The 22,238-nt window shown below is 47.1% G+C and overlaps 1 protein-coding gene across 5 annotated transcripts in view; it reads left to right on the top strand.

Annotated features, from left to right (window-relative positions):
• ZNF638 (zinc finger protein 638) overlaps window positions 1–22,238 on the top strand; it is a 66,411-nt gene that overhangs the window by 6,566 nt on the left and 37,607 nt on the right. For 4 of the 5 annotated variants that reach the window (XM_056345291.1, XM_056345275.1, XM_056345267.1 and 1 more), the window contains exons 1-2: window positions 1,879–2,087; window positions 16,925–18,545. In XM_056345291.1, coding sequence (XP_056201266.1) covers window positions 1,894–2,087; window positions 16,925–18,545 — 1,815 coding nt within the window. In that variant the 5' untranslated portion in view covers window positions 1,879–1,893. Of the gene's footprint in view, window positions 1–1,878; window positions 2,088–16,924; window positions 18,546–22,238 lie in introns of those variants that run through there. The other variant, XM_056345281.1, reaches the window with a different exon arrangement.

The following is a 22,238-nucleotide window of genomic DNA, read 5'->3' as shown; positions in this document are numbered from 1 at the left end:
GGTGCCTGGCAGAGTTCATGCTTGGGATGCTCCTAAACCCACAGTTAACTCTGTCAGAGTCCCACAGTCTCACCATAAAAGCCGATCCTGTCTCTTAGTTAACAACAGATTTTCCCTTCCAGAGTATCTTGTCAGCGAAGATCTTTGGGCTGGCCCCAGAATGGCAAAACAGACACAGATCTTATAATTCAGCTGTAAATTTGATTCAGAAGTTTAGAAATACAGCTTCCAAGCCTCCGGAAGATCCTAGCTTCTTACTTCCCCTTGCTGTGGTCTACAGAAATCATGGGTTGCAGGACTAGACAGCTCTAAGCAGGTTTCAGAAGCCAAGAAGAAATGGAAATCTTAACTTTTAAAGACTTTTAGAGTTTCCAAGACTGTGATGTGCTAGGTAGGAGCTGAAACAGGTTTGGAGATGAAGACCAGCAACCTATTTTTGTGTCAGCCCAGCTCTGTCAGAAAACCCAGCACCAGTGAATCATTTTTGCTAGATGTATGCAAAATGTCTGCAGGATCTCAAACAACAAAGACGACAAACGCCCAAGCAACTTCAAAGCAGCACAGCCAGAGAGATCTGCATGGCAGACAGTCCACTGGCACTGCTCAGCCCACTCCCAGTCTGCTAAAAAAGCAGCCGAGTGGGTGCCTGCTGTCTGCCACATTTGCAGCAAGATGCAGTGCTTTCAGCAGCTCTAAAATATGCTCTGCTGCACAAGCAAATGGTGTGGTTTTGGGCAAAGCTGGTCACAGGCCTGCTTTATACAACATATGCTTTGGGGGCAGTCACCATGACACAGCAGCAACATTTCTGTCTGTCCCTGTGGTTAGGTTTGGCATCCTCTTTCATATTTTCAGGAAATAATGTGGCAGTTCTTAAAGGAACCTCCTGTCTCCTCAGAGAGGAGTGTGTGACTTCATGAAGGTGCTTCATGGGTAAGAGCACAGTGGAGCCTGGAGCAACAGGAGCTCCCTGTGCCAAAACCTTGCAGGGCAAACCAAAGTGACAGAGCTTTTCAGACTCTTCTTCTCAGGCCAGAACCAGCACCACAGTCCATAGTTAATGAAGGAAGTCTGTATTTGGGGACACTGACTCACCATACCCCCAAGGGAAGCAAGCTTGTTGGAGGTACCACATATTAATGCTGCTGCTCCAAAAGCAAACACCATTGCAGCCAGCAGCACAGGCAACCACAGCGAGCAAGTGCCTCAGAAGTCTCATACTCCATGCTGGTATTCACTGGAAAAACTGGCAGCTCCTGGTCAAGCACAGGACACCTTGAAGATGAAGTCAGAGGGTATCCACACATCCAGCTGGGGCTGTACATGAGGCTAGAGAAGCATAAGGCAGGAGCCACCTGAAAGGAGAACTCCAGAAGCAGCTGCTGAGGACGGCTCAGGTAAGGAAGGACTGCTGCTCAGTACCTCCATATTTCCAGTTTCCATAGCTGCAAGCCAACTACCAGCAGCAGGGAGGGAAGGAAGCACCAGCAGCCTCACCCCGGCCTTAAGGTGCAGCTGCACCGCAGGCCCCAGGCCTTTGTCAGAGAACCGAAGAGAAAGCAGGCCGAAATAAGAATAACAGGGGGATACAAGGGGAGGCACGATGCCAGGCCTACAAAGAGCAGAAGGCATCAATAAGTGCACTTAGAAAAAACCAACACCAAAAGCCACACAACACCCACCACACCCCGCCTGGAGGAGCACTTATAGAGGGGCGAGCTCCCAGCATGCACCGCACCAAGAGCGGCCCCCACGCCAGGCGCATGCGCATCTCCTGCCCTGGGCGGGGGCGGGCGGCCGCGCACGCGCACCGCGGGTACCGTGCCCACACCGGGGCCCGCCCCGCCGCGACCTCGCGGGGCTCAGGGCGCCTGCGCACGCCCTGTTCTGCGCATGCGCCTCCCGCCGCGCACCGCCCCTTCTGCCGCGCGCATACGCAGTGCCCGTTGTCTCCCTCCTCGGGGCAGCAGCTCGGCGGCCGCGCTGCCCGGCCCGGCGCGGCCCGGCCCGGTGGAGGGAGCGGCGCGGGGCAGCGGCGAAGCGGAGGGTGGCTGCCAGCAGCGCGGCTCGGCTGTGCTTGGCCGGAGGTAGGAGCTGGGCTTCGGCCGCCCCCCGCCCCTGTGTGGCGGCGCAGCGGGGGCTGAGGGGACGCACGTAATGGCGGCGGCGGAGGGAGGCCCTACTGTCACTCCCCCAGCCCCCTGGGCCCGGCATCGCTCGCCCCCAGCAGCCTCCTGGCGGGTCCCGGGAGCAGATCCGGGGCCGGGGGGGACAGGCGGTGTAACGGCCTCGGAGGTCTCGTTTGCCGCGCACCGGTCGGTACCGGCGTGCTGCGGCGGAGCGCCGCCCTCCCGCCGTTTGGTTCGTTATTTTGCTACCGGGGGGTGCAGCACGGCGCCGGCTGGCCCCGAGCGCCCTGCCTGGCGCTGCAGGCGCCCGGCGGCACGGCTGGCGTCGCCGGCTCGGCGGCTGGATGTGTTCCCCTCGCAGTGCAAAAAGGAGCTGAACAAATGCGGGCAGAGATGAAAACAGCGGGTACAGCGCTTACCTGCGGCACCGGCTGCGGGGCGCGGCGGGAGCACGGCCCGTGCTGGCTCAGCCTCGGCTTTTACCTGCCTGTGAACTTGGGGGGGCAGCGCTGCCTGCCTCATTCTTACCGCTGTTCTGTTCCAGCTGGCTGTGGTTCCGTGAAAGCCCACACCTTTAGTTAAGCCCATAAACGTAGTAGGTTACATGGAAACAAAGTTATCTGGCAGTTTGGGAATGGTGGTTTTGGCGTTAGAACTGGCTGTTGACTGAAGTAATGTTCATATGGTTAGCTGGGGAGGTTGGTTTTCATCACCATATCCTTCGAGAGCTCGCAATGTAGACGTGTATTCTGGTAGCTCCTACTTGTGCGTTGGGGTTAACAAGATAGCTGTCCCATTTCTTGACTTTGAAGGTGGTAGCAGTTGATCTGAATTGGTCAAAATAACCAAAACAATGTAAAAAATTCTCTTCACCCAAGACAAAGTGTTTTAGCACCGTAGCATAATCTTGTTCGTAGTGCTTACCCAGGAACCTGGCATATTTGGGGATTTGACCTTTGTTTTGCAACTTAGACAAAATGCTTTAGTATTTTTGCTCGCTTGCAATTATTTTAATACAGTAATTTAATACAGGTTGTTATTTTTTAAGAATTTCTTTTTCTATAGGATTATTTTTAACAGACTAAAATGTGTTTTTTGAAAACCAAATAAAACACACTTGTCCATCTTGATTTATAGCTGAGAACTGATGTTGAAATGTGTGTTTGGTTTTTGCTTATGCTCTTCTGTCTTGGTATTTGACCATTCACTAGACATTTAAAATGTTAAATCATAACTGTGTTGTAAGATCTTCAGGAGGGTGGATATAAAAGTGAGATAGTTATTTTCCCTATTGCAAAGGCACTTTTCAAGGACAAGAAGTATCTTTAATTGCATTTTTTTTCTGATTTAAAAAAAAAAGTAATCTGCCAGTACTACCAGAACAATCATGCTCTCTCAAAGGGTGGAGGACGTGAGGGACTAGACTGATCTTTTCTTCTCCAGCTTCTATGACAACTGATAACAACTGTGTGATTTTTGTCCAGGGTGGGGTTCCAAGTGATTATAAAACCTGCTGCTTCCTGCTATATGGCTGGATTCTTCCCTTCTATTTCCCAAGTATCTTGAAGTTTGGTTTCGGGGCTGAGCTCAGTGGAAGCTCAACTGTGCTTGTTTTAGTCCTTCCCAGACAAGGAGCTTGTCTGTGTATGAAATGGGAAGAACATTGAGGCCTTTATTTTTTTTTCCCCCCGGTGTTTCACATTTGACGGTAAATAAAACGTTTCCGTATTTCTTTGCCATCAAGTTAAACATTGTGAATGGAGTTTGGGGTTATTTTTTTTTAGTAAATTTGAGACAGAAGTATTACTGTTTGCTCTTTGTCTGCAGTGCGCTGGGGTACATCTCCACATCAGGCACGCAGAGCTCTGTACGCCTCAGAGCTGTTGCAGGTATATAAATGTACTTGTGAAGCAGCATGCAGGATTTGTGCTTGTTGCTTCACCCTGGCTGGCAACTAAGCACCACGCAGCCACTCGCTCGCTCCCCCGATGGGATGGGGAGGAGAATTGGGGGAAAAAAGGTAAAAGCTGTGGGTTGAGATAGGAACAGTTTAATAATTGAAATAAAATGATAATGAAAAGGGAGATAAGAAAAAGAGAAATAAACCCAAGAAAGACAAGTGATGCACAGTACAGTGGCTCACCACCTGCTGACTGATGCCTGGCTGGTCCCTGAGCAGTGATGAGCAGGCCCGGGCCAATTCCCCCCAGTTCATATACTGGGCATGATGTTCCATGGTATGGAATAGCCCTTTGGCTAGTTTGGGTTGGCTGTCCTGGCTCGGCTCCCTCCTGGCTTCTTGTGCACCTCTTCACTGGCAAGGCATCAGAGACTGAAAAGTCTTTGATTTAGAGTTAGCACTACTTAGCAATAACTAAAACATCAGTATGTTATCAACATTGTTCTCCTCCTAAATCCAAAACACAGCACTGCATCAGCTGTTAGGAAGAAAATTAACTATCCCAGCAGAAACCAGGACAGTAGTGCTTTAAAATTTGACATGGAAAGTGAAAATTGGAAAAGTCCAGTAGATTGCTGCTGCTAATGGTTCATGAAGATGCTAAAATGCCCTTTTTTTGTCTTAAGAATTACTTGCTGAAAGATTTGTGCTGATTTTTTTTTTTTTTTTCTGGTGTGTGAATATAAACTTGATGCATTGAATGCCATGAACACTGGAATGGAATAGTCTTTGGAATATTCAGTGAATTATGTTACTGAGCGGTTCTGGCTGGGCTGGAGTTAACTCCTTGCAGCAGCTCCTGAGCTGTGTTTTGGATTTGTGGCTAAACCACAGTTGATCACCACTGGTGTTTTGGCAGTTGCTGAACAATGCTTGCACAATGTCAAGGCTTTCCCCGCTGCACTCCTGACAGTAGGCTGGAGTAGGTGGGAAGCTGGAAGGGTACATAGCTGTGAGCTGGACTGGCTAAAGGGATATTCTATACCATGTAATATCCTGCTTGGCGGTAAAAACTGGGATAGAGGGAGAAGAAAAAGATGTTTTTGGCTTCTAAGGAGGACGTTGCTTGAAGCCTGGCAGAGTGCTGGTCTGCTTGTGGGAGGTGGTGAGTAGTAATTGCCTTTGCTTTGCTTGGTTTTGGTTTTTTTTCCCTCGCTTTCCTTCACCTGTTAGATTGTCTTTATTTTAAACCATGGGATTTCTCTCCTTTGTGTTCCCCCATCCTGCTGTACTGGGGAATGGGGGTGAGCAGGCAGGTCTGTGGGTGTTTGGCTGCTGGCTGGCAGCAACACGGAATCACAGAATGGTCAGGGTTGGAGGGGAGCTCTGGAGATGACGCAGTCCAACCCCCTGCTAAAGCAGGCTCTCAAGCAGGCTGCAGAGTTGTGTCCAGATGGGTTTGAATGTCTCCAGGGAGACTGCCCAGCCTCTCTGGGCAGCGTGTCCCAGGGTTCTGCCACCCTCAGGGCGAAGTAGTTCTTCCTTGTATTCCGATGGAACACACCACAGTCCTTTCTGGAGCTCAGCGAGGGGCATGAGGGTGATTGAGATGTAACGACAGATCTGATTGGAGTGTGCTATGCTGTATTTGTTGTTCAGCTGCTACTTGGTAGGGCTTTGAAGTGGCAGCTTTTAGCCTTTGCTGTTTACTGTGTTGTTTTGTGGGAACCTGTGGTAAAAGTGAGGTATTGAGCCTGGTCTAGTATTTGACTGCTGCGTTGCTGTCATCCCAGTACTCTGAGAACCGTCCCCTGCAGATAAACAGCAATTACACCTTCCTCCTCTTCTCCTCTGGGACAGATTCTGCCAACATTGTTGCAATGGCCCTTTGGTTTCTTGAACATCCTGGTGTAACAAAAATGTTCGTAGTGTTGTGTACTGTGAACCCTGTTTTGAATTTGGCTGTTGTAATGGTGGTTATAGTGTCCCCCTGCCAGGAGGGTCCTGCACACGCTGCCATCTCGTCAGACTGTGAATCCACTGATCCAAATTCAGATCTTGGTGGATCCTCCAGTAACCACTTGGCTGGGGACGGCAGATGGGAACGTGCCCTGTGGCACCCAGCTCTTGGGTGGGTGCCTAGAGCGGCTTTCACCTCGGATGGCCTGGGCGTTTTTGGCTGAGCAGGCACATTAATACTGCTGAAATGGCAGACCACCTGAAGGAGGGATGCCTTGTCTCTGCCAAAAAGAGGCAGCGGCTTCTAGTGCTGGTTTGAGACCTGACCTGTGCTTTCCAGGCTGATGTTCAGTGCTGTCAAAGGAGCTGGAGGGTCCTTGGATCTGAGGAAAATATGAACACCATGGCTAGACCAGAGGCTTAGTGCAGGCATCTCCTGTTAAAGGGGGGATATCCCCTCAAGGATCATCTGGTAGGCAGTGGTGGCAAGTGGAGACCACCTTGTCTGTTATTTGAGGGAAGTGGTGGAGGTGAACAGCAACCAGGTCTCCAGGGATCTGAGTGATGTCCAGTGCAGAGGTTAGTATTGAATGTGCTGGTGTCATACAGCAGTGCCGGGTGATGGTGGGCTGGCCAGACATCAAGGCACTGGCTGTGGAGAAAGTGGTTGGAATAGAATCTCCTCTTCCTCGCTTCTACAGGCTGGTGTCTCAGCTGTGAAGGTTGCTGCACAGTTGGCCTTTCCCAGCTCAGGGGAGAGGGTCCTGCTGATGCTGTCTGTGCAGCTGTGGGGAATCACAGAATCCCAGACTGGTTGGGGTTGGAAGGGCCTCTGGAGATCACCTAGTCTAACCCTTGCTAAAGCAGGCTCTCCTCGAGCTGGCTGCACAGAGTCACATCCCGGCGGGTTTGAATGTCTCCAGGGAAGGAGACCCCACAGCCTCTCTGGGCAGCCTGTGCCAGGGCTCTGCCACCCTCAGGGTAAAGAAGTTCTTCCTCATTCAGGTGGAACTTCCCATGTCACAGTTTGTGCGTGTTGCCCCTTGTCCTGTCACTGGGCACCACTGAAAAGAGCCTGTCCCCATCCTCTTGGCATTCAGCCCTTAAGATATTTGTAGCCATTGATATGACCCCTTCTCAATCGTCTCTTCTCCACGCTGAATGGGCCCAGCTCTCTCAGCCTTTCCTCATGAGGGGACTGGAGCATCTTCCTTATCATCTCGATAGCATCTGCTTGACCCTCTCCAATAGCTCCCTGGGGAGCATGTGAGGAAGTGGGGACCTAGATCCTGTGTTGTGAATTGTGCAGAACACCTAAAAAGGGTCCATCCAGGAGGATTATCTGGGTGCTGTGAAGCAATTTCCCAGATGCAGTCAAAGGGCTGAGGATGCCTGTTCCCTTTCTGGTTTGATGAAGGGACATTGGTCTGCTGTGGCAGGAGTCGGGTAATGAATGCTCCGACCAGGAGTAGGGAGGCCCTGTCAACATTACTGTGTTGAGCAACACAGCGTAGAAAGTGTTTGAGAAAGGAAGAGCAATAATCCAGATCCTTCCGAAGGCTGTTTTTGCCATAAACCAGAGCAAGATCAAGGGACCTGCAAAAGAAATCTGGTTTTCAGGACTGGAGGGGTGGACATCATGTCCCTGTGGATATTATCAATGATAGCTGTCTCCCCACCAGCTGACAAAAAAGAAACCACAGCTTTCCTAGGCGTTGTGGGTGTTGCATGTTCTGGGTTGCAGTCAGCTTGTGAGTCCTCTCTGTTGAGTAACCCAAAAGAGGAACTGTTTTGAGTGGGACCTTGCGGCTGGCCTTCAGACAGATCCAGCAGCATATGTTTGGTGCAATTGCCCTTGGGCCGGGCTGGACAGGACCCAGCTGCAAGGAGTGGAGCACTGCAGCCCAGCCTCCCCGGGAGCCTTGAGCAGAAAACTCCTGGAGAGACCCAAGGCCACCTCCAAGGGTTGGGAATATTTCAGTGGTTTGTGTTGTGAAGTGGTCCCAGATCTGGCTGGGATGGGGCTTGGTGCTATGTTTTGGATGTCTGGTTAAACCAGCGTAGGTAAGCACTGATGTTTTGGCTCCTGCTAGGCAATTCTTGCACAGCATCAAGGCTTTCTTGTCTGCCACCCCACTCCAAGCAAGCGGGCTGGGGGTGGGCAAGGGGCTGGGAGGGGACAGCCAACTCGAACTGGCCAAAGAGCTGTTCCAAGCTGTGTAACGTCATGCTTGGCAATAAATGCTGGGGTAGAGGAGAAGAAAAGGGTGTTTCTTGACTTCCAAGGTCATGTTTTTTCAGCCTGGCTGAGCATCTGTCTGCCTGTGGGTGGAGGTTAGTGATTGCCTTTGCTTTGCTTGTGGTTGTTTTCCCCACTTCTGAGGGGGGGGATCTAAAGACCTCTTAGACTGTCTTTATGTTAACCCCTAGGTTTTCTTGCCTTTTGCTCTTCCTATTCTGTCCTGGTCTGGCTAAGGTGAGGAGGTGGTGGGCAGTGAGTGAGAGCAGCTGTGCAAGTGCTTGTCCACTGGCTGAGGTCAGCCCCCTGCATGCATGTATATCGTATTTTGTTTACATTTAGGAAACTTTAGCTTCTGTTAGTTTTTCCTAGGTGCTTTCGTATTTGAGACGGCTATGTAATGCTTTCTGTCAGTGTCTTACTAATACTTGACGACATTAATTTTATGTTTAGCTCAGGCAGTTGCTCATTTTGTGCATCAGGTTTATGTAATCGGTTTATACGGACTTACACACAGAACTCAGTTCTGATTTTCACTAGTTAGCAGTGGGGCAGGACTTGGGGGCAGTTGCTTTGGAGTGCTCCGGGTGGCCTGACCTGTGGTGGCTGTGCAGTTTTGAAGGTAGGAAATTGTGCAGTTATCCTCTGTCACTGAATTCAGCCTGGGCAGCAAGAAAAAATATGACTGACTGCAAAGAGGGTGAGCCTTCAGTAGTCGCCTTTGTAGCCAGGCAGTGATAAACATCTTGGTGAACTGCCTTTTAGCAGTGGTCTGCTCGAGCTCTGGCAATATTGGGGAAAAAAAAGAAGTCCTAAAGAGGCAGGAGTGAATTACAAGTTAGTGCTTCAGATTTCTGCAGTCTTACTCTTGAATTTGTTCTGTTAGTTGATTTTGCTTTTTGGGAGGTGCTTGTTGGGTAATGACAGAGTATATAATAGGATGCACATAATAAAACTATTTCTTTCAAAATGGAAGTGGTCTTTTTAGTACGTTTTTGTAGGTTTGAAGGAAACCAAGGAACAGATCATCTGGTTTGATTTTCAAGCTGTCATAATGTGTGTAGTTGATCTGGTATTTTAGGGAACAAGTCTGACTTGTCTCAAAATTTCTCATATTTGGGGTCTGGAATTCATGTTGCTTATTTTTGATGTAGTTGGACTGGCAGCGATGGAGGAGTGTGGTTTAGATGCAGTTTGTTTAATGCTTAAAGTCCTACTGAGCTGGAGATCAAGCTGTTCTGGTAATGGCTTGCTTTAGTTTATTTTCTTTCTGTTGGTGTCTTGCTAACCGGTGCTGTATGCTTCATGTTCCGACTGCATGAAGTAGGGCTTGTTTTGTACCAGCTTTGGCTGGGATGGAGCTAGCTGTCATCACTAAGCCAGTGTTGGTCATGCACCCATGTTTTGGCTGCTGCTGGACCCTGCTTGCATAGTGTCCAGGCTTCTTCTGCACCCCAGAGTGTGGGCTGGGAGGGAGTGCAGCTGGGACGGCCAACCCAAACCGGCCAAAGGGATGTTTCACATTGTGTAATGTTGTGCTCAGCAGTACAAATGGGGTGGAGGAGCAAAGAGGAGGATTTTGGCTTCCAAGGAGGTAATTGCTTGGAGCCCAGCTGGGCACTGGCCTGCCTGCAGGACGTGGTGAGTGATAGCCTTTGCTTGGCTCCCTCCATTTCATTTCTTGCACCATCTCTGTCTCATCCCATGAGCTTTATCCCTTTTCCTGTTCCGCTAGGGAGAGGGTATGTGAGGGAGCAGCTGCGTGGGTGCTTGACTGCTGGCTGGGGTCAGCCCTCTCCACGTTTAGAATCACATTTCTGTCAGTCCAGGCAGGACGATCCTTCTGGGGTTCCTGGGCTTGCCACTGCTCTGGGTGTCCTGAGGATGTTGGCCATGGGTGAATATTTGGTTAGCAGTAGTATTGGTCTCTGCAGGATGCCCGGGTTCCTAAAGTGTTTTTATATTGAAATGCAATCTTTGTTTGACTACTCTGTAATTGGTACATTACCGGGAAATCCAACACCATTTATAGAGAGAAATCAGCAGAGAATTGTCCTTTCCGTGACTGTGCAAGACTATCTCCTCAGATAAAGCTTTCTCTTGTGACTAGAGAAAGCAGCTTCCACATTCTTATGAAGTCTTATTGCCAAACTTGCAATGTAAGCCTCCAGGCTTTATTTTTTGCTGTTTGATTTTTGTATTGCACCGCTGACTTAAAGGTGTTTCTGTTGTTGATAGACAGCTGAACTGAAATGGTACAGCTTCAAGATGTAGGTACTAGTGTTGAAGGTGAAAAAAAACCCGAGCTTGAACTCAGTGGCATTGTTGGTCAGTGCTGCATTTCCCATTTTCTGCTTGCAGGAACTTCTCTTATTTGCTTCAGATCTGCTAGTACCCACTGCTTTTTGACTGTTGCTTTCTGTACCTGTAAGAGAGTTTTGTACGTATTTTTATTGGCTTACCTCCAGATCAGTTTAGTGAATTGTCATCTTGTTAACATCCGTCTCTGGGGCACTTCGGGTAGGTGGCTTTTGCCTTGCCCAGAGAGAGACTCTGCAAGCAGCCTAGAGAGAGTTTTAAAATGCAAAACGATTTATTTATTGCTAAACATGCACTGAGGCTGGTAGGATTTAACAGACTGCTGGTCTGTAGGCATTAACGTGTTCCCGATAGGACAGCCAAAAGGCATTTGCTGACCAGATGGGCATCCAGAAGAGAGACCTTTGCTGCTCCCTGAAACGGCTCCTTAGTGTTGTTAGTTTGCTGTCATCCACTGATGTCATCCATTAACACCACCTCCCTGTTGTTTTTTCTTTAGAATTTTTATTTTTTTTACCATACTTGGTGGTTTTCTTATTGAATTCTTGAGCTGCAGATGACACCTGTCTGCCTGTAATCCTGCCTACCCCTGCCTTTTTTTTAACTCTACACATCTGTAGAGAGAACAAGTCTTATCAGAGCTCTTTCCTACAACTATTAACGTTGACCAGGCTGCTGAGAAAACTGTCACACAGCTGAGCTGCACTAGAGGTGGACCTTGGACCCTTAAAACACAGGCGACTGGACCTCTGGGATGGGAGGAAGGTTACAGGGAGAGGGTAAAAGCTTATTCATAGAATTATAAAGTGGTTTGGGTTGGAAGGGACCATCTAGTTCCAGCCCCCCTGCCATGGACAGGGACACCTTCTAACAGAACAGGTTGCTTCAAGCCCTGTCTAGCCTGGCCTTGGACGCTGCCAGGGATGGGGCATCCACAGCTGCTCTGGGCAGCCTGTGCCAGTGCCTTGCCAGCTACACAGTAAATATTGCTAATAGCTAATCTAAATCTCCCCTCTTTCAGCTTAAAGCCATTCTGCCTTGTCCTATCCCTAGATGCCCTTGCGAAAAGCCCCTCTCCAGCTTTCTTGCAGCCCCTTTAGGTACTGGGAGGTGCTGTGAGGTCTCCCTGCAGCCTTTTCTCCAGGCTGAACCCCCCCAACTCTCCCAGCCTGTCCCCATAGCAGAGCTGCTCCAATCCTCTGATCATCTTCATGGCCTCCTCTGGATGTGCTCCAACAGGTCCATGTCCTTACATTGGGGGCTGAATTCTAGTTGTATCCTTGAGCCAGAGAAGGGGCAAGACCATCCCGTACTCACCATCTGAGCAAATGGTTGGATGGGGCTTTGAGTGATCTGATCTAGTGGAAGGTGTCTCTGCCTGTGGCAGGGAGATGGAACTAGATGATCTTCAAGGTCCCTTCTGACGCAAACTATGCTGTGATTCTATCAAATGTAGTTTTTAAGGGTCTCCAGTGGGTAAGCAGGTTAGCCAGAACTTTTTGGTTATCCATCTGTATTGGGAAGCTTAGCAAAATGGACTGGTAAAATTGAAGGGAAGGCAAGAAGGGTATCATTTGGCCTTTCTGTGATACTCTGAAATTTTAAGTTTCAAGGACTACCTTTTCCAGGAGTCAGGTAAGCACCATGGTCTTTGGGGAATCCGCCTAGTTTTCATTCACTTAGGATGAAGCATCAGCAAGGTGCTTTGTCACTGCTGTAAGACTGGTCAGGATGTCACTGCACCAGGAAAAGCAGTCTGTAGGATCACAGACACACCCCAAACAAAGCTTCTTCTGAAGAGGAAGGTGAGAATCTGTCCTTAAATGTCCTGACCATTGTTTCCTTAGTCTTGGCATCACTTTATCTTTCAACTGTCATTTCCAGCATTTCTTTTGAAAAGGTCAGTCATGAGACCCAGCTGATTAAGGCTTTGTTGCAGGCTTGCTGCTGTACAGAGCTTGACTGTCAGGATGTCAGAAGAGAGTTTGAGCGAAGGGCTTCCACAGGCAGGAATGCTGTTTAAATGTCTGGCCTCTTACTGCAACTTCAGATGTAGATAGGGTCAGGTGACGAGGAAACTAATACCTTAGATGTGCTCAAACGTATTTGTATTGTTGTGGGTCTGAGTAAAGTCCTCAGTGTTGCGCTGCAGCTAGGTTTCAGAGTCATTAAGGGCTGTACAGCACAAATATGGATGCCTTTTAAAATCTTGGCTTTAAGAGTACTTTATACTTAGGTTTTGAATTCTTTCATGAACTAGCCTTTTGATCACATAAATGACAAAACTGTCTTTTGTATTTCTGCAATTATTACTGTTGATGGGAAACTTAATAGTTCTCCTTTGAGAGGGAAATTCTTAACATCTCTTTTCTTGACCCAGGCTAAATGTGAATGCCACATCTGTTCTGTTTACTCGAAGAGGCTGATTTTGGTGTGTGCCTTCTAACACCACGGTGGCTGAGGGATTGGCTCTCATGGTCTTTTTTGTTACGGAGCATCCACTTGTGAGGCTGTTTGTTTTTTAACATTTTTGGAGGGTAAGTTAGCAGGCACAGTATTACCATGTCCTGAAGAGATTGCAGCATTTTGTTCACTGATTCTGAGAGAAGTCTCTGACTACTTTGCTTAATTAATGTCTCAGGTAAAATGACATTGCAACCTTTAGACTGTTAATTGAAGAAATTTTTGAGACTTAGGAGAAGGAACGTTAACTTATTAGCATGGTCTGTAGCAATGGGTATTGGGTACTGTTGAACACAGGCTATTGGACCTTTGTTCTACTTCAGTAAGGCTATTTTTATGTTTTTAGTATCCAAAACGACGTGTTTTCCTCATTTTGGAGCGCTGTTGCTAAAACTGTCGTGGTTTAACCCTGGCCAGTCACTTGGCTCTATGCAGCTGCTTCCTCACTCCCCCCCTGGTGGGATGGGGAAGAGAATCGGAAGGGCAAAAGTGAGAAAACTCTTGGGCTGAAGTAAAAACAGTTTAATAGGGAAAGCAAAATCTGTGCAGGAGCAAAGGAAAAGAAGGAATCCATTCCCCGCTCCCCATGGGCAGGCAGGTGCTCAGCCATCTCCAGGACAGCAGGGCTCCATCATGCGTAACGGGGACTTTGGAAGACAAATGCCATCACTCCGAGTGTCCTCCCTTCTTCTTCCCCAGCTTTATATGCTGAGCATGACACCATGTGGTATGGGATATCCCTCGGGTCAGCTGTCCCAGCTGTGTCCCCTCCCAGCTCCTTGTGCCCCCCAGCCTGTTTGCTGCGGGGTGGGGTGAGGGGCAGAAAAGCCCTTGGCTCTGTGCAAGCGCTGCTGGGCAGTAACGAAAACAGCCCTGTGCTACCAATGCTGTTTGCAGCACAATTCCAGAAAACGGCCCCATACTAGCTGTGATGAAGAAAATTAACTCTAGCCCAGCCAGAACCAGCCCAAAAGTGGGAAAAAGTTATCTCCAATGTCAGTTGAGAATATTCACCGAAAAGCAGAAGAAATTAGATCAGTTTTGATTTTAAATAGATTATCCCAGTAGCGCATTCTGAGGCGAAGTGAGCATATATATACCCATATCCCCTGTTGATCCTGACTGCACCTTAGGAGTTTGGTGGAGTGATAGCTTTAAAAATTATTATAAATCAGGACATCTCATTGTGGCATTCTGGTACTGACCTGACCAGGCAATGTTTTGGCTGGCTTTTTCTGTCTGCCGATTCCCAGATCACCATCTCCTGACTAGGCTGACAGTGTGCAAACTCTGACAAGAGGTTTGTAGAGGCATATGACTTGTGGCAGTGGTTCAGGATCCTGGGGTGGGAGTGTACCTGATCACAGCACGCTGGTGACTTGAGTGGTCTCCGCTGCCTGGAAATCTAGGTAAAAATTCTACCTTGTGAAGTTGTGGTTTGCTTCTGAACAGATCCCTTGGAAGATTCGTCATCCACTGAATTAAGGTTCAGTTTGCAAACCAATGTCCTGGTTTTGGCTGGGATAGAGTTAATTTTCTTCCTAGTAGCTGGTACAATTCTGTGTTTTGGATTTAGGAGAATAATGTTGATGACACACTACTGTTTTTAGTTGTTGCTAAGTAGTGTTTATATGAAGTCAAGGGCTTTTCAGCTTCTGGAAACCTGCCAGCAAGAGAGCTGGGGGCACAAGAAGCTGGGTCAGGACAGCTGACCCAAACTGGCCAAAGCTGGGTATTCCATGCTGTAGAACATCATGCCCAGTATATAAACTGGGGGTAAAGCTGGCCAGGGGCTGCTGCTTGGTGACTGGCTGGGCATCGGTCAGTTGGTGGTGAGCGATTGCATTGTGCATCACTTGCTTTGTATATTCTAATTCTTTTATCAATGTTGTTACTATTTTCTTCCTTTTCTGTCCCTAATAAACTGTCTTTATCTCAATTCCACAAGTTTGCTCATTTTCACCCTTCCCCATCCCATGGGGGGGGGAGTGAGTGAGCAGCTCTGTGGGGCTCGGTTGCTGGCCAGGGTTAAACCATGAAAACCAGCATGTTTATTTTTAAAATGTGCTTTACTAATGTATTCATGCTTGTTATGGGTGGCTTTGGTATAGTTCTCTCTCCAGCTGCTTTGCAAATTAGTGGGCTGACAGGGTTTTTTTTGCCCTGCAGTGATGCGAGTTCCAGAGGACCGCACAACTGAAAGGCAAGAGATTACTTTGTGCGTGTTTGCTTAATAGTCTGTTTTGAAACTGTCTTGAACAAACTTGGCCTATCATGCAGTTACCATTTAAATATGATTGAATTTGTTGAGGGAGGAGGGGTATTGGGTAAGGAGTCCTGGATAAGAGGCCAGAGTTTTGGGATTGTTGTTTGGTAGGAATCTTTTCTTTATTATAGCTTCCTCTGTTTTTGTAATGGAGAGGAGAATATGATTAATGTTTCTGAAGCTACTGTTTCTGCTTGGCCTGCCTTCAGTTTGTACTTAGTTAAATAATTGCTAATAAAACTCAGAATGGTTAACATGCAGATAGTAACAAGTTAGAGGAGTTCAGCTGTAAAATCTGAGTCTCCTGCAGCTTGTATGTGGCTCACCTCTCTCAAGTTGTAGCTGCATGTAATTTTTATTTTTTGACTTGTGGTCCTCAAGCTTCAGAACTTCAGTCCTTATAGATTACAGACATGAGAGAGGCACCTACATTTACTTGAAAAACTTTTGTTTGGAGTCAAGTGAGATTTGCAGACAAAACCTGTGATGGAATTGGTGTTGGTGAGACAAGAACCTCAACACTGCAGAAGTATAGCATGCAAGTTCAGAAACTAGGGGTGTCTGCAAGTCCTATTATAGTTAGGCTTGGTGAAAACCTACTAGTAAAGCTCATTCAAACCTAATGTATTGCTGCAAGAAGCATGGAAACAGCAGGTTATCTGGGTTTGGGAGACAGCAGAGTGATGAGGGGTGGAATTAGGACTTGGGATCCTTCTGACTGTGCCGATGCCACAGGTTTGGAGCATGGGTAGATGAGGCACCTTGCTCTGAGTATGCTGCAAGAACGCATTTCCAAAACTCTGTGGTATTTCATTTTTTTGTTAGTGTGAGCATCACTTTGTCTTATTCTGCCTGTATTTGTACATTCTTTTACTGCCTTCCAGGTCTGACTTCTCAGTGGTTTCATCTGAAAGAAAAGAGCGGTTTCCATTGCCATTGTGCTTTTTTTATGCTTGTATGTGGATGGTTTCAGTCTCTATATGATTTTATACCTTTCTGTTAGTTGTTTCAATATAAGATCTTGCCTTTAACATCTGGGAAATGGAAATTTTCTAGCCATGGAATTCAAATGTTGTCACACCCTTTGAATACTTTCGGGCTATAGTAGTTTACCCATGAGAGTGGTCATGGGAGTGTCCCTCCTGAAAACTCCTCTGCTGTCTTCAGATCAATTCCACAGTGGCTTGACATCCAAGTTGTAACTGTTTTGAATTCTCTACATGATGGTTTCACTTACAATTCATACCTCATAAACAGTTGGAGAAGGTTTTAATACTTTGGCTTATTGCTCGTAAAATAGCTGTAATTGTAAATAAATCCAAACGATGTTGTCATCAAGAACTGAAACACCAAGTTTCAGCAAATGCTGTTGAAAGAGTGTCAACACTAGGTATGTGATCTGTGACACTGAACTTGTTGGGCAAAGCTTGTTTACGTAACTGTCTGTTGTCTTTTCACTGCATATTAAGATTTTATGCGGTGAAAGAAAATGTTAATGTTTGACAGAATTTTGAGTGCAAAAGTACCATTTAAACTGTTACTAAAATGCTGTTTTGTGACTTCGGTTGTTTTTGTCACCGGTTATAGAATCCACTGCATAAAGTAGGCGAAAAGATAAAATAATCTAATACTTGTCTTTTAACTTTCAGCTTTGTGTTATTCTTGGAAAGTTTCGCACCACTTGTGAATTCCTTGAACCTTGGCATTGCAAGCCCACTTCTGTTGGGCCCTCCTCCTTTACAGCTTGCACAAATTAAGACACAGTTGGCTCTTCAGCAATTGACCTCAGTTGCTACCAACCGTTCTGCACCTCCTTATGCTTGGTTAAATCAGGCATTTCTGAAAAGCGCAATGTTTAGTCCTAGAGGAACTTTACCTCAGAGGCCGAGAGGACCTAATCCATCCGGCACAAAGCCTCCAGGCTCCTTTAGGGGAGGAGGTGCGGCAGGTCTTCAGAGAAAGCCTGCTCCTGGAACACCTCAAGGGATATCACAAAGATTTTCGGGCCAGGAAACGTTTCAGTGGACGGGTTCGCAGAGGATAAACGTTCGGGTAACTCTGCACAGGGCTGATCCGAGGAAGGTAAAAGAGAAGACGAACCTACACCAGGAGCAGAAGGGAGAGCCTCGCACAAGTTGCTGGGATAATAGCCCGTGCTCGGCTGGGACAACTGGGCAAAAGCCACCTGCCTCAGCGCGGATCGCAGAGCAGAATTCAAATGCCCAGAACCGCTACACGCCAGAAAGTGCTTCCAGCATTTTAGCGAGTTTTGGGCTGTCTAATGAAGATTTGGAGGAACTCAGTCGCTATCCAGATGATCAGTTAACGCCTGAAAACATGCCGCTAATCTTGAGAGAAATACGGATGCGTAAGATGGGTCATTCTTTGTCTGGTTTGCATACTCAGAGCCGAGGAGAAGAAACGATTGGTGGTACAAGTGGTGGCGCAGCAGTCAAGAGTAAAGTGATTGATTATGGGCATGCGAGCAAATACGGTTACACTGAGGATCCCCTTGAAGTGCATGCTTATAATCCTGAAGTGTTAACTGAAGATCCTCTTGAAGCACGCGTCTATAATCCTGAAGCATCAAGTGGAGAGAATAGAGAAGACTTCCAACGAGAACAGAATATGTCGATGGGTGTCCCACCATCCAGTGTGACGTGTAATCCGGTGTTTCCAGTTGAAGAGTTAATAAAACCAACGGGGTTCCAGAATGACTCCTCAAATACTCGATCATTCTTTCCAGCTGAGACTACAGGAAAGGTGTCTGCATTGTGTGCAACACCCCCTGGACTCCCCGTGGTGAAACCCGTATCCCAGCCTGCAATACCGCCTGTCATGCCACCTATGATGCCACCTATAATGCCACCCTTGGCCCAGCCCATGATGCCACCTGTCATACCGCCTCTTGTCCAACCGTCTATGACCCAGCACGTAATGCCACCGATGACCCAGCCACCCTTTTCAGCTGAAATTCTTGCAGCTATGAGCCAGCACGAAAGAATTCAGCACGAATCTGGGACAAGCCAGTCTAATGCCCAGAGCAGCTCAGGAGCAGGACAGAAGCCCTTCCAGACACAGGCTGAGGGCCCAATTAAATCTCCTTTTGGTATTGTGAAAGCATCGTGGCTTCCAGTGTTTCCCCAGTCTGATGCCCAGAAGATAAAAAGATTGCCCACTCCGTCAATGATGAATGACTACTATGCTACATCTCCAAGAATATTTCCACATATGTGTTCTCTGTGTAACATTGAATGCACTCATATGAAGGTGAGTGTCTTTCAAAGATTATTGCATAAACTTGTACTCGGCATCTTACCTGCTGCACTGTTTTATGAACTAATTTTTTACTGTGCATTAAATGAATTGTGATGCTGTTCATCAGTTTGAGTGCTTACGTGCAAATTTCAAAGTGCTAGAAATGGTGCTGGTAAATTATTGCAACTGCTGCACAGTGTGTTCTGTTCTAAGTTGCATTTCAAAGTTGCATTTCAAAGTTGCCACACACATTGATTTTTTTTTTCTCCCATTTTTAAAAATATTAAAAACTATTTATGTCCTCTACAGCGAGTCTCAAATGACAAAACAAACCCTTTATCAGTGGAGTAAAATACTAACATCATCTGGGTGACTAAAATGTGTGCAAAAATTGTGGTAGATGAGATGTTCATGCATTCAGCCCCCCTCCTGCAAAGTCTGCATTAAAACAAAGCAGCCTATTTATCTGCAAAAATTTAATCTTCCAAGTGTGGTCTATGTGACATTGACTGTTCCAGAGACTGAAAACTAGCTCTGAGGGACACACAAAATGCTCTCATTCATCTGACTGAGCTTTCAGCTATGAAGCAAGTAACAGTTTCAGCTCTTGCAGGAAGAAAAGGATCTGGTGGATACTGGGAGAGAGAAAAACGTTCTGAAAGCCAAGACCTAGGATTGATATATCAAAAATACAGGAGAACGAAATCTTGAAAATTGTATAATTAGTTATTATTTACATGTGTTTAAATTTTAAATAGTCTTCAACAAATGGAAAAAGAAACACCTGTGGGGAGGTGCTCTTTTGCAATTTGGCAAAATCATGCAAGATTGCTAGGCCCTATTTGTGCTATGTATTAAAAAAGCTGAATTAATAAGTGGTCTTAACTAAGACTGTGACAGCTGCATTAGGGGCTTCAGAGTAAAAATACATTTTCAAGTACTTACACACTGGAAGCACTGAAGGCCAGGGAGAAGTGCAGCTGCTTGGGCAGGCTTGAAAACTTAAAGGGAAGTTTGATCTAAAATGTAAAATGGAACAGGGCAACATATTTGGGTTTGTGTTGATAAATGGATGAAGCACTTTGGAAAAGTGTAATCTGTTTAAATGTGAATTATTCAGTGAATTATTCAGTAGCTTGCTTACTGGTGCTTTCTGAAATGAAGCAAACGTTATTACTAAAAATACTTCTTGACAAATTAGCTATGAAGTTTTCTGGGGAGATTAAGGGTTGTAACTTCTTGTCCTAATAGCACTACAGCATAGCAGGTGTTCTCTAGACATCCTGATCTGCCTGCAGCTATGCAGCCTTTTCTGTCTGTCATGGCTGCTTCTAGCTTTGGCATATTAACCTTATGGGTTTTTTTCTTTATGTACATTTGCTGCTGCGTAGGCAGTTCAGACTGTTTTGAGACCTCACACGGCAAGCTGTGTTTAGACAACAGCGTTGCAAAATAACCATAATAGTTAGGGTTGTGGGTTTTTTTCTTGCTGCAAAAAATAAAAGTGTGTTCAAGAAATGATTAGTCTTGTGTATTTGTGAATTCTGAAGAATTCGCCTTACTTCCAGCTTTACGGTTTGGCATTACAAATAAAAGTTGTCTTTGTCTCAGTTGCATTGTTAAAGACTACCTAGACATTCAGTTTTTTGTCTGAGTGTTACAGAGGAGGAAGCATATGAAACAGCATCTTCAAACTGAACAAGAAGTGATGGGGCACTGGCATAGGGGAAATTGATAATCATGTGTGGTATGACTTGTACTAGGAAGTGGTTGTTTCACACAGAGCATAGATACTGTTTGCCACAATGTTGTGAAAACTTAGTTGAAAAATAAGAAGTTCTGGGAAGAAAAGCCTTCTGAGGTTACGCAGAGACCCTCTGATGGCACAAGAGGTCCTGGATGAGCGGATGGCTGGAGGTGTATGCTGGGGAAATTTCCTAACACACTTCCCTAGCCAGCCCCTGTTGCGTGCCATGGGAGTAGAGGTGCTAGGTAAGCTAGGTGGACCTTTGGTCTCTGCAGCTCACCTGTAGGTGAATTGGAACTTTGGAGCTAGTTTTAGGTCATCGTGATTAGATGTGATTTCTGGTGCATAGTACCAAAGACTTGTGCAAAGCATTTGATGTCATTTCGCATGACACCATTGTCTTCAAACTGGAGAGATGTGGATTTGATGGATGGACCACTGGGTGGATGAGGAATTGGCTGGACAGCCGTACTCGAGAGTTGTGGTCAACAGCTCGATGTCCAAGCACAGACTAGTGGCGAGTGGTGTTCCTCAGTGGTCAGTAATGGAACTGCCACGGTTTAACATCTTTGTCGGCTACATGGACACTGGGATTGAGTGCATCCTCAGCAAGTCTGCCAACAGTGCTAAGCTGTTGGTGCAGTTGACACGCTGGAGGGAAGGGATGCCATCCAGAGGAACCTTGACTGGCTTGAGAAGTGGGCCCATGCAAACCTCATGAAGTTCAGCAAGACTGAGTGTAAGGTCCTGCACCTGGGTCAGGGCAATCCCAAGCATGGATACAGGCTGGGCAGAGAACAGACTGAGAGCAGCCCCAAGGTGAAGGACTTAGGGGTTTTGGTTGATGAGAAGCTCAACATGACCTGGCAATGTGTGTTTCCAGTCCAGAAAGCCAACTGAATCCTCGGCTGCATCACATGCAGCGTGGCCAGCAGAGTGAGGGACAGGGCTCTGCCTTCTGCTCTTGTGAGACCCCCCTGCAGTGCTGCCTCCAGCTCTGGGGTCTCCAGCTCTGGGGCCCCCAGCGTAAGAAGGCCAAGGACCTGTTGGAGTACATCCAGAGGAGGCCGTGAAGATCGTCGGAGGCTGGAGCAGCTCTGCTGTGTGTGTGGGGATGGGCTGGGAGAGTTGGGGTTGTTCAGCCTGGAGAAGAAGAGGCTGCGGGGAGACCTTAGAGGACCTTCCAGTACCTAAAGAGGCCAACAAGAAAGCTGGAGAGGGGCTTTTTACATGAGCCTGGAGCACTAGGACAAGGGGGAATGGCTTTAAGCTGAAAGAGAGTAAATTAGATTAGATATTAGGAGGCAATACTTTACCATGAGTGTGGCGAGGTGCTGGCACAGGCTGCCCAGAGCAGCTGTGGATGCCCCATCCCTGGCAGTGTCCCAGGCCAGGCTGGATGGGGCTTGGAGCAACTTGGGTTGGTGGAAGGTGTCCCTGCCTGTGGCAGGGGCTGGAACTGGGTGGACTTTAAAGTCCCCTCTAACCCAGGCCATACTGTGATTCTGTGAAGTTGTAACAAGCATTTTAAGAATGCTGTGTTATAAACATGTTTTTGTAATGTGGCGAATTGGAAAGAAAGTAGGCGGAGTGGGTAACACGAAACAGGAATGGGTGAAGATGATGCAAGATAGCAAATGAGGAAAACCTTTCTCCAATGCTTGAAGGTACTGGATATCTGAAAAACAAAGTTTCAATGATGTTAAAATGATGGTTTCAAAGTTCAGAGTATTCATGGTGATGAGCTTTCTTTTTTTGTAGGTTCTTTTAATCCAGTCTTGTACTGATGTACAGACTCATCTAGGATTCATTTTCTTGCCAAGGTTGAAGCAGAGGCTGCATTACCTCTTGGAAGGGAATTTAAGTGTGTTAGCTGCTGTTGGTTTGTTCAAGTGACAGGATTGCAGCTGGGTGTGAGACCCAAGTCCTGCTTTTGAGGGTCAGTCTGCTGCTGAAGC

This window comes from Falco biarmicus, chromosome 1, assembly GCF_023638135.1.
Source record: "Falco biarmicus isolate bFalBia1 chromosome 1, bFalBia1.pri, whole genome shotgun sequence".
NCBI lineage: Eukaryota > Metazoa > Chordata > Aves > Falconiformes > Falconidae > Falco > Falco biarmicus.
This window is presented reverse-complemented; position numbering and strand designations above follow the sequence as displayed.